At 44.7% G+C, this 12,522-nt stretch overlaps 1 protein-coding gene across 1 annotated transcript in view; it reads left to right on the top strand.

The window, feature by feature from the left end:
* The window catches only part of INTS6 (integrator complex subunit 6), a 446,084-nt gene that overhangs the window by 283,968 nt on the left and 149,594 nt on the right, over window positions 1-12,522 (top strand). Inside the window, exon 11 of the mRNA XM_069205444.1 lies at window positions 4,793-4,903. Within this exon, the coding sequence (XP_069061545.1) occupies window positions 4,793-4,903 (111 nt within the window). The remainder of the gene's footprint in view (window positions 1-4,792; window positions 4,904-12,522) is intronic.

The following is a 12,522-nucleotide window of genomic DNA, read 5'->3' as shown; positions in this document are numbered from 1 at the left end:
GTGTCTTTCTTCCTGTGACAGACTGCTTGGATGCCTTGGTCACCAAGCTATGAGCAAGAACGTTGGCCCTGGCTACTTCAGATTGAGGCTTGCTTCAGCCCCAGCATGTAGTGGTACAAATGTCTGCACTGTCTGAAGTTTAACTGGACCAGTAGTTGCAAGTGACCCTGGTGCTGTCACGTCCATTGTAAATTTTTTCTGGCACTGCCCTGAGACCAGTGCCTGACGCTGTTGTAACAAAATGGCAGGCCCTTTGCACCCCGCAAGTGTTCATGTAGTACCATCCTCTTTGTTACTTTATATGAAACTCTTATCTGGGTACTGACCCTGGCAACGATAATCAAAGTATAAAGCACATTCATCATATATGGGGCAATTGTGTGTCCCTGACTCAGATCCAACCATTAGAAAATGAGAACGTTGATACAGTACTCTAATTCTTCACAAAAATATTTGCTCCAAATAGAGCCCAGGTCCTAAAGCAGACTTGAGTTTTTTTTGTTTTTCTTTTAGCTTGCTTAGCAGTCAATCTTTAAATTACTGGGTATCCATAAATTGTACTTTATGGGTCACCATGTTTGTCTTTTGGAAACTTGGAGCTTAGCCTGTAGTGGTGTTTGTGGTCTCTCGGAAAGAGAACTTTGTTCTCCCACATGGACAATGAGGCCATGAATCTAGGGTAAGAAATTATATTTATCTTGTGGTCTGTGACTAAAACAAGCTAATAAAAGTAGATAGGTAACAGTATCCAACTCTTGTTGGATTTCGATCAGCACACCTCCCTTCTGCATGCATATATTCAAGAAAACAATAGTTATGCGCACTCTTGGTTGGGGTGGGTGGAAGGGGGAGGAGTGAGGGATAAAGGTTGGGGGGGTGCACCACCTGCAGAGCTAAAAATGGGTGATGTTCTTGGCCTGCATTGACATTGTTGCTTGGGCAAGCATCACTGGTCTTTATATGCAGATGCAAGAGTTGCTGAAGTTTTCAGATTTCACTATGACACGTAGGATAAAGTTACTGATATCCACTTTGATGGGAAGAATCAGGTCAATCTTGCGGTGGGTGAGGGCCTACAAAAATGCAAGACTGGAACAGTTGCAGCCAATTCATTGAAAATTACCCGATCTATAGCTCACAGGTGTACTTTCCCCTGGCCAAGACCTTCCATCGTTGGCGCTATAGATTTTCTTTCCCATTAGTCTCTGGCCCATGCTTATCCCTCCTGCAGTGATTTCATATTTCTTTGGGAGCGGGATGTGGAATTAAGCCCTCTTAGCACACAGTGGTTAAATATCCCATTAACATGCGTCAAGGGAGCACCAATCTGACCACTCCTTTATTGGAGAAGCACTCCTTTTGGTGGGTGATGGGCAATTAGCACCACTGGGCTGAAATCACTACCAACATCCGGAGTCCTTTTTAGTGATAGGACTGCTGGGCTTTCCAACCTGTTACAGTTGATGCTGTCTCTGCCCTAGTCCGTCACCAGAGTGATTATGCAGGAAATAGAGAAGTTTCTCACAAGGGGTGTTTCCCAGTTTTCTTGTGCAAATGATTGGAGGTGGGCTTCACGAGATACAGGTATTTATTCCAGCTGCTCTAGTTTCTTCTAGTTTATAAAATAGAAATGCTGACTCTGGTTCAGGTGCCAGCAATAGTTCAGACAAGTGGTTGAGGTCTGAGGACTTCCTGAATGCACATTTTCATGTCCCCCTCCTTGTAGGACCACAGGCAATTCCTCATCTCCTCCTATGTAGAAAGCTCTCAGTAAATAAAAAAAGTCTCTAAATACCTTTTTTCTACTGGCTTTGGTAGAGCCCAGTCTCTTATTGTTCATACTCCTTTCTTATTCACAAGGGATTACTCCTGAAATGCTCCTTGTCCTGGTTCCCGTACGCCATGGTCATATGTTTATTCCTAAGGTGATGAATGGAAGATAGAGCCCCAACCTGTTAAGAGAAATGTTACCTAATTGTAATACTAGTTATGTAGGTTGGAAATCTTCCTCAAATTAATAAGTGAGCCATCCATCCTTCTGAATAAGTTTTCTGAGGGTGGGTTCGGTCCTCCGAGTACAAAGATGAAATGGAAAGCCTGCACTCCTATGTGATAGGTGGCTCTTCTATACAAGAGAAAACTGAGTAGTTTATTTGATTTTAAAATTACGGAGTTTCAAGCTTTATTTTGTTATGCTGATTTGTGTAGCACACTAATCACCCAAGAGGGTATCTTGGATAGGTGTAGTTGTGTGGTCCTCGCTGTGTTTATATGATGCGCCAGGTCTTCCGCTTCTTGCAGAACTCAAGAATTGCAAGGTGGCTCTGTTAAGTAAGGTCATTCCACGTCTTGGGTATAATGTAGGAGAATGAGCTACCTCCAGTTTTGCTTTTGCTGATGCAGGGAATGAGTGCAAGTGAGGTAGAGCGTGGGTGTCTGGTGGCTTGGTGAGTGTATGGGATTATAAAGGTATTCTGGTCCTGTGTTGTGTAGCACTTTGTATGCATGCATGATAAGTTTGAAATGGCTGCGTTTCTTAATAGGGAGCCAGTGAAGCTTCCTGAGCTGCTGTGTGAAGTGGGTGCGGCGTGGGAGGTAGTCTGATTCTTGCAGCAGTGTTCAGGATGATCTGAAGTCTCTGTAGGATTTCTTTGGAGATTGCAGCATAGAGAATGTTGCTGTAGTCCAGCCTGCTGGTGATTAGTTAACAATTGACTGAAGGAGAACTGCCTGCAGCTGATCAGACAAAACAGAAGTACTGATCTTTGGCAGCGCATGTAATGACTCCTGCATCCTCTCTCTTCGACCACGCCACAAACCTCAGAATTATCATTGACAACAAGCTCACCATGAACTCATAGCTCTGTGCTGTCTCCTCCGCCTGCTTCCTTGTAGTCCCATGGGGGAGGTCTTGTTGCTGAAGACGAGTGCTTCTGTCTTGTCTTGGGTTGAGCTTCAAACTGTTCGTTCACATCCAGTCTGCTGCCATGATCATGCAGTTGGTGCAGTTCGTTCTGGGGGTGGTTGTCTTGTCTATCAGGGAAAGGATAAGTTGGGTGTCATCACTGCAGGAGATGACAGTGATGTCTTCGGATAACATGATGTTGGTGATTGTGTTATGTATATGTTGAAAAGGGTGGGGCCGACGGACTACCCCTGTTGGAATCTGCATCTCACTTTCGTGGTTTCTGTGAAGGGTGGCAACCTGACCCTTTGTGTTCAACCCTTGAGGAAGGAACACATCCATTTGAGAGTAAATCCTTGTATGCCACTCTTGTGGAGTCTTCTGATGAAGGTGTTATGGGGTGACCGGGTTGCCACTGTTCTCCTCAGTCCAGGATGATTGGAATGTCTGTATCCACCTTGAGTGCTGTTTCGATGCTGTGATTCTTTCTGAATCCTGATTGAGTGTTTTCTAGAAGATGGTAAGATTTGAGATGGGTTGTGAGTTACTTGTTGATGGCATTCTCAATCATTTTGTCTGAATGGGGTGCAGGGAAGATGGGTCAGAGGTTGCTCACTTGATTTTTTCGGCTGTGGGTTTCTTGAGGAAGATGTTGGTTTCTACAAGTTTCCATTTATCCGGGAACATGGCAGATGTGATGGAAGTGGTGGTGATGTGGGTCAGGGTGGTGCTGATTGGTGATGGATGAGGTCTGTGTCCTGGGTATCCATGTCCCCAGGTTGTAGATAAAGGAGAAGATGGATCCATTGGAACCTCTGAGGAGGATGGTCCACAAGATTGCCACTGCGTTGTTCTGGTGAGGGTTGTCCATTGGATCACTTGGCCATCTTGGTTGGTTGGTTAGCGATGAATTCTCTGGGGGTGGGTTGGTGTGTAAAGTTGCAGTATATGTTTGTGATTTTGCTGTGGAAGAAGTTGGTTGTCCCAAAGTTGTTGGGAGGCAGTGATCTTGACAGTAGCTGATGGCAAGGTAAAATCCTTGACGATAGAGAAGATCTGCTTGCAGCAGTGGGAGCTTCCTTTGTTGTGGTCCACTATTGCCTTTTATATTAGTTCTGTTGATGTCGTGGCTGGTTCTTCATTTCCTTTTTAGATGTTTACAGTGTTTGCTGTCTTGGATGTCTTCAATGTACCAGTTGGCCTGCTTATTTGATCAACTATGTTTGTTTGGTTTGATGGGCATTAGGAAGTCCACACTGTGCTTGAGCCTGTTGTTGATTTCCTTGTCCAGGGTGTTTGAGGGGCTAGGCTGATCTGTGCTGAGGGCACTGAGCCAGTTTGCATCTGTGATTTTTGCCCCAGCTGAACTTGGAGGTGAATGATGGTATGGTCGAGTTGTATTCAATGACGAGTCGTGCCCACTGTGCTTCTGTGTTGCAGCTGCCATTAAATAGTTTCTGGGAGAGGGGGGGGGAGTGCATGGTGCCATGATATCATTTTCTGTGCTAATGGGTAATGAAGTCCTCTGCTTGGCTTCGTCTTTCAAAGACCGTTTTGGCAGAAAAACCAATGTAATTTCCTGTCCAGGTGGATGATGAGAGATCCAGTGATGTCGCTTCCTGTGCTGATGGGTGATGGATGTGATGGTGATGGCGTGATTTCCCTTCATTTGCCTCAGATAGAGCAACTGCCTAACTTCACATGATGTATTAGTTGTTTGTGTGAGTTTATTGAACGTAATAGTATAGAAGCAACTATTGCAGTATGATTAGCAGCTGAAGTAAACCATGATTTTGGTCTAAATTTCGGGAAAAATATTTGAAATGAAAATTATTATCTTTTAAACTCTTGGTATAAAATAATCACTTTTGTTTTTCTTTTTGCCAGCCCCTGAAAAAAGCTGTTGGAATGATGGGAGCTCCAAACCTTATTGCAGACACTGGCGAATATGGACTTAGCTACAGTGTAATTTCATACTTGAAGAAACTGAGCCAACAGGTAACGTAAAAATACTGATTGCACCATCTCACTAGGATTGCACACTCACATCGTGGAGAATGGCAACCTATTATGCAGGAGGTTTGGTTTATTGCTGCCATATATTTTAGAAAGGAAGTGTTCTGCACAATGGGCTTAGCTTGAGTCTGTCTTTGTAATTGTACCTTAGATGAAACGTTTCTGAGAAGTCCAAAGTCTACCTTCATTAAAAATGTCCTGGTAGCTGGCATTGGCTACCAGTGTGAAGACACTAGTCCTAAGCCCATACTTATTCTTGAAGATGTTACTGTACTGCTGCAAGAGTATGTTTGTTGGGTGAGGTTAAGCTGCATGCTGTAATTAGAACCTCCATTGTGACTTAATTGTTTCAACCTTTATTTCTAGAATTTTAGTAATTGCTTATGGTAAAAGAGGTTGACTTCAAGGGTTTATAGACTGCTGAAACTATAAATATTTTAAAGCAATATAATAAACATTTATGTTCGATGGCATCTGTCGCTGTAGATACGCATGTTCTGCAATAGCTCGCCATCTGGTGTTGGGCCGGAGTGTTACAAGTTGTTTTTCTTCGAAGAAGTCTTTCGAGTCACGGGACCGAGTGACTCCTCCTTTTGTCTCCATTGCGCATGGGCGTCGACTCCATCTTCGATTGTTTTTTTTCCGCCATCGGGTTCGGACGTGTTCCTGTCGCTCCGAGTTTCGGAACGGAAAATTAGCTAATTTCGGAAGATTTTCGTCGGTATTGTTGCGTTCGGGATCGGCGTACTTAGATTCCACACCGCATCGAAGATCGAAGAGCTCCGGTGCCCTTCGGGGTAGTTTTTCGATCCTCCGTCGGGGCCTGGTCGGCCCGACCGCGTGCTGAAGAACGCCGATGGAACGGACCCCGTTCCGTTTCTGCCCCAAATGCCACAATAAATACCCCTACACAGACCAACACTTGGTCTGCAACCTGTGCCTGTCACCTGAGCACAGCGAAGACACCTGCGAGGCCTGTCGTGCGTTCCGGTCCCGAAAAACACTCCGAGACCGTCGAGCCAGAAGACTTCAGATGGCGTCCGCACCGACAGCCCAACGGGAGTTCGAGGAACAGGAAGAGGAAGGTACCTTCTCGATCCAAGACTCAGACTCCGAAGGATTCGACGATACACAAACCGTGAGTAAGACGTCGAAATCCACTCAGAGGAACATTTACAAGCCTTCTCGGGACCGAGAAAGTGCTGGAGACAAGCCTCGACACCGAGATGCCGGTGTGGACACGGCTCGACGCCGAGACAGCGGCACCGAAACAGATCGACGCCGAGAGGTTTCGGCCCCGAAAAGGAAAAAAGTCACCTCGGAGCCGAAAAAACACGCAGACAAAGTTTCGATGCCGAAACAAACTGCAAGCGACCCAGCTTCAGGCTCTTATACAGAAGAGCACTCGCTAACCTCCCAAATGCAGAAGCATAGGTTTGAGGAAGAGCTACAAGCAACTGATGTGGACCATACGCAAAAGCGTATCTTCATTCAGCAGGGGACAGGAAAAATAAGCATCCTTCCCCCCCATTAGGAGAAAGAGAAGGTTGGAGTTCCAGACGGAACAAACACCACAACCAAAAGTGGTGAAAAGAGTTACACCACCACCCTCTCCTCCGCCCGTGATTAACGTTTCACCAGCACAAACTCCATCACACTCCCCAGCTCACACCACCATGAGCCAGGGTGACCAAGATCAGGACGCATGGGACCTATACGACGCCCCAGTGTCAGATAACAGTCCGGAGGCATACCCTACAAAGCCATCTCCACCAGAAGACAGCACCGCGTACTCTCAAGTGGTGGCTAGAGCAGCACAATTTCACAACGTAAGCCTCCACTCAGAACAGGTCGAGGATGATTTCTTATTCAACACACTCTCCTCCACCCACAGCTCATACCAAAGCCTGCCTATGCTCCCTGGTATGCTCCGGCACGCAAAAGACATCTTTAAGGAGCCGGTCAAAAGTAGGGCAATCACACCAAGGGGGGAAAAAAAGTATAAGCCGCCTCCTACGGACCCGGTTTTCATCACTACACAGCTGCCACCAGACTCTGTCGTTGTAGGAGCAGCTAGGAAAAGGGCCAACTCTCACACATCTGGAGATGCACCACCCCCAGATAAAGAAAGCCGCAAGTTCGATGCAGCTGGTAAAAGAGTCGCAGCACAAGCTGCAAACCAGTGGCGCATTGCGAACTCCCAGGCACTACTTGCGCGCTATGACAGAGCCCACTGGGACGAGATGCAACATATCATTGAACATCTGCCCAAGGACTTACAAAATAGGGCAAAACAAGTGGTTGAGGAGGTACAGACCGTCTCCAACAACCAGATACGCTCCTCCATGGACGCTGCAGATACAGCTGCACGGACAATTAATACATCTGTAACTATCAGAAGGCATGCATGGCTCCGAACGTCTGGATTTAAACCAGAGATTCAACAAGCAGTTCTCAATATGCCTTTTAATGAAAAAGAACTGTTCGGTCCAGAAGTGGACACAGCGATTGAGAAACTCAAAAAAGATACGGACACTGCCAAAGCCATGGGCGCACTCTACTCCCCGCAGAGCAGAGGGAATTACAGCACATTCCGTAAAACGCCCTTTCGAGGGGGGTTTTGGGGTCAAAGCACACAAGCCAGCACCTCACAAGCCACACCGTCCAGTTACCAGGGACAGTATAGAGGAGGTTTTCGGGGACAATATAGAGGAGGGCAATTCCCTAGAAATAGAGGAAGATTTCAAAGCCCCAAAACACCTACTACTAAACAGTGACTCACATGTCACTCACCCCCTCCACACAACACCAGTGGGGGGAAGAATAGGTCATTATTACAAAGCATGGGAGAAAATCACTACAGACACTTGGGTTCTAGCAATTATCCAACATGGTTATTGCATAGAATTTCTACAATTCCCTCCAAACATACCACCAAAAGCACAAAATTTAACAACACACCATTCCAATCTCCTGGAGATAGAAGTGCAGGCACTATTGCAAAAGAATGCAATCGAATTAGTGCCAAACACACAAATAAACACAGGAGTTTACTCACTGTACTTTCTGATACCAAAGAAGGACAAAACACTGAGACCAATCCTAGACCTCAGAGTAGTGAACACTTTCATCAAATCAGACCACTTCCACATGGTCACACTACAAGAAGTATTGCCATTGCTAAAACTACACGACTACATGGCAACTTTAGACCTCAAGGATGCTTATTTCCATATACCAATACACCCATCGCACAGGAAATACCTAAGGTTTGTATTCAAAGGAATACATTACCAATTCAAGGTACTGCCTTTCGGATTAACAACCGCACCAAGAGTCTTTACCAAATGTCTAGCGGTAGTCGCTGCACACATAAGAAGGCAGCAAATACATGTGTTCCCATATTTGGACGACTGGCTAATCAAGGCCCATTCGTTCATACAGTGCTCAAATCACACAAATCAGATCATACAAACCCTCTTCAAACTCGGGTTCACCGTCAACTTTACAAAATCCAACATTCTGCCGCGCAAGGTACAACAATACCTAGGAGCCATAATAGACACATCAAAGGGAGTAGCCACTCCAAGTCCACAAAGAATTCTAAATTTCAACACCATCATACAACGCATGTATCCAACACAAAAGATACAGGCAAAGATGGTATTACAACTCCTAGGCATGATGTCTTCATGCATAGCCATTGTCCCAAACGCAAGACTGCACATGAGGCCCTTACAACAATGCCTAGCATCACAGTGGTCTCAAGCACAGGGTCACCTTCTAGATCTGGTGTTAATAGACCGCCAAACTTACCTCTCGCTTCTGTGGTGGAACAACATAAATTTAAACAAGGGGCGGCCTTTCCAAGACCCAGTGCCACAATACGTAATAACAACAGATGCTTCCATGACAGGGTGGGGAGCACACCTCGATCAACACAGCATACAAGGACAATGGAACGTACATCAAACAAAACTGCATATCTATCACCTAGAACTTCTAGCAGTTTTTCAAGCACTAAAAGCTTTCCAACCAATAATAGTTCACAAATACATTCTCGTCAAAACAGACAACATGACAACAATGTATTATCTAAACAAGCAGGGGGGGACGCACTCCACGCAGTTAAGCCTGCTAGCACAAAAAATTTGGCATTGGGCAATTCACAACCAAATTCGCCTAATAGCACAGTTTATACCAGGGATCCAAAATCAACTCGCAGACAATCTCTCTCGAGATCATCAACAGGTCCACGAATGGGAAATTCACCCCCAAATTCTGAACACTTATTTCAAACTCTGGGGAACACCTCAGATAGACTTGTTTGCGACAAGGGAGAACGCAAAATGCCAAAACTTCGCATCCAGATACCCACACAAACAATCCCAAGGCAATGCCCTATGGATGAACTGGTCAGGGATATTTGCTTACGCTTTTCCTCCTCTCCCTCTCCTTCCTTACCTGGTAAACAAACTCAGTCAAAGCAAACTCAAACTCATATTGATAGCACCAACTTGGGCAAGGCAACCCTGGTACACAACGCTGCTAGACCTATCAGTGGTACCCTGCATCAAATTGCCCAACAGGCCAGATCTGTTGACACAGCACAACCAAAAGATCAGACACCCAGATCCAGCATCGCTGAATCTAGCAATCTGGCTCCTGAAATCCTAGAATTCGGGCACTTACAACTTACCCAAGAATGTATGGAAGTCATAAAACAAGCCAGAAGGCCATCCACCAGGCACTGTTATGCAAGTAAATGGAAGAGGTTTGTTTGCTACTGCCATATTAATCAAATACAACCATTACACACAACTCCAGAGCATGTAGTGGGTTACTTGCTTCACTTACAAAAATCTAACCTAGCTTTCTCTTCCATTAAAATACACCTTGCAGCAATATCTGCATACCTGCAGACTACCTATTCAACTTCCCTATATAAGATACCAGTCATTAAAGCATTCATGGAGGGCCTTAGGAGAATTATACCACCAAGAACACTACCTGTTCCTTCATGGAACCTAAATGTTGTCCTAACTAGACATGGGTCCACCTTTTGAACCCATGCACTCCTGCGACATACAGTTCCTAACCTGGAAGGTGGCATTTCTCATCGCCATTACTTCCCTAAGAAGAGTAAGCGAGATTCAGGCGTTTACAATACAGGAACCTTTTATACAACTACACAAAAATAAAGTCGTCCTAAGGACCAATCCTAAATTTTTGCCAAAGGTTATTTCACCGTTCCATCTAAATCAAACAGTGGAACTTCCAGTGTTCTTTCCACAGCCAGATACCGTAGCTGAAAGGGCACTACATACATTAGATGTCAAAAGAGCATTGATGTATTACATTGACAGAACAAAAAACATCAGAAAGACTAAACAACTCTTTATTGCATTTCAAAAACCTCATGCAGGAAACCCAATTTCAAAACAAGGTATAGCCAGATGGATAGTTAAATGCATCCAAATCTGCTACCTTAAAGCTAAACGACAGCTGCCCATTACACCAAGGGCACACTCAACCAGAAAGAAAGGTGCTACCATGGCCTTTCTAGGAAACGTCCCAATGCAAGAAATATGTAAGTCAGCCACATGGTCTACGCCTCACACATTCACCAAGCACTACTGTGTAGACGTGTTATCCGCACAACAAGCCACAGTAGGTCAAGCTGTATTAAGAACATTATTTCAGACTACTTCCACTCCTACAGGCTGATCCACCGCTTTTGGGGAAATAACTGCTTACTAGTCTATGCAGAACATGCGTATCTACAGCGACAGATGCCATCGAACTGAAAATGTCACTTACCCAGTGTACATCTGTTCGTGGCATCAGTCGCAGTAGATTAGCATGTGCCCACCCGCCTCCCCGGGAGCCTGTAGCAGTTTGGAAGTTACCTTCAATTATTTATATATGTGTCATCTCAACCTTAAATAGGTGCATACTTAGTCACTCCATTGCATGGGCACTATTACTACAATTCAACTCCTACCTCACCCTCTGCGGGGAAAAACAATCGAAGATGGAGTCGACGCCCATGCGCAATGGAGACAAAAGGAGGATTCACTCGGTCCCGTGACTCGAAAGACTTCTTCGAAGAAAAACAACTTGTAACACTCCGGCCCAACACCAGATGGCGAGCTATTGCAGAACATGCGAATCTACTGCGACTGATGCCACGAACAGATGTACACTGGGTAAGTGACATTTTCATTTCAGCAGTTGTCTTATAAGCCAAAGAAAATGCAAATAATTTCAGACTGCTTATTATAAACGGTTATATTTTCCCTTAAAATGAATTTTGCATTTGAGTGAATTCCAACAGTGAACATTACCCCCTTCATCTTTGTCTTTTATAACACTTTTTTGTACTTTGAGGTTACCCTGTTCATCTATTTTTACACATTCTTAACGCTAGGGAGCCTATTATGATCCAAGCTCTAGATACAGATTTGTAAATGAAAGCTGATTACTTTTCAATGTAAGCATAGTTACACCTGTGTCCTGACTCTTGTATTATCAGTCTGCTGTCATTACAGGCTAGTTGTGGGACTGAAATGGTACTATCGCTGTTCAATTAAGTCTTCTTTGTATGTGCTACACATATAGTGGTATGTCATGCTTATGCACAACCCCTAGCCAGTGCAGTTTATTCCAGTTATCGGTGTTGATGTGGAACCTACTTCATGTACATTCAGCATTTTCCTACATGGAGTCATGCCTCAAACTTTTGTCTAAATATTTTGGATGTTACGACTTTTCAGGTGTAAGCCATGCATGTAGTGTCACCAGCTGTTTGCAGCAGCTTCCCAGCAAACCTCTGCATCTGCTCCTCGTACAGTCGACCAATGCACACCTTTGCGAAGGGTGTTATCTTTGAACAAGAATGCTCCTGAATACTGGTGTGCATGTAATGCAAGGGTTGCCCTTCCCAGGAGGATTAGATGGGCTTTCACATCAGTTGTACCATGAGTATCCTTCAGGTCATTGAGGGATCAGACCATCACATTCATGGACTGCTGTGCCTTCTGTGTGCATGTTGATCACACAGGAAGGTTTAATTAATCTTATCCTCAATTACTTTAAGTGGTGGAAGAAACTCTGGGGAGTTTGAAAGTTTAATCTGGACCCTGTAGTGAATTTCTTGGAAAGAGTCCCCAAAATTGTACAAGTTGATGATCAAACTATTCCTTGCTCTAGTAATCTTGTCCCACTGCCTTTTTGGTTCTTACCAGAGGTTCCCCTCTGGTAAAGCTGTCCCTGTTTTTAGGACTCAACCACCTCAGAGTTTCCCACTCACTGTCCACTTCTTTGGATAGTTGGACTTTGTGGTTATCAGGTTTGTCAGCTTGGACCTATTGGATCAGGAACAGCAGCATCTTGTTTGAGATTTTACTTGCGTTGCAGCCTTCCAATTCAAGCTCAGAACTCTAAACTTGACTTCCCACTTCAGTTTGGACATTCCTGGATGCTTTGAACACAAATTTCAAAACTTGGAAGAACAGTTGTGCTACACCATCTCAGCCTATGGTGTTGTGGTGCAACTTGCAGTTTTTCCTGTCACAAAAGATTCAGTGGACATGCCCTTT

Source organism: Pleurodeles waltl, chromosome 8 (genome assembly GCF_031143425.1).
Source record: "Pleurodeles waltl isolate 20211129_DDA chromosome 8, aPleWal1.hap1.20221129, whole genome shotgun sequence".
NCBI classification, from domain to species: Eukaryota; Metazoa; Chordata; class Amphibia; order Caudata; family Salamandridae; genus Pleurodeles; species Pleurodeles waltl.
This window is presented reverse-complemented; position numbering and strand designations above follow the sequence as displayed.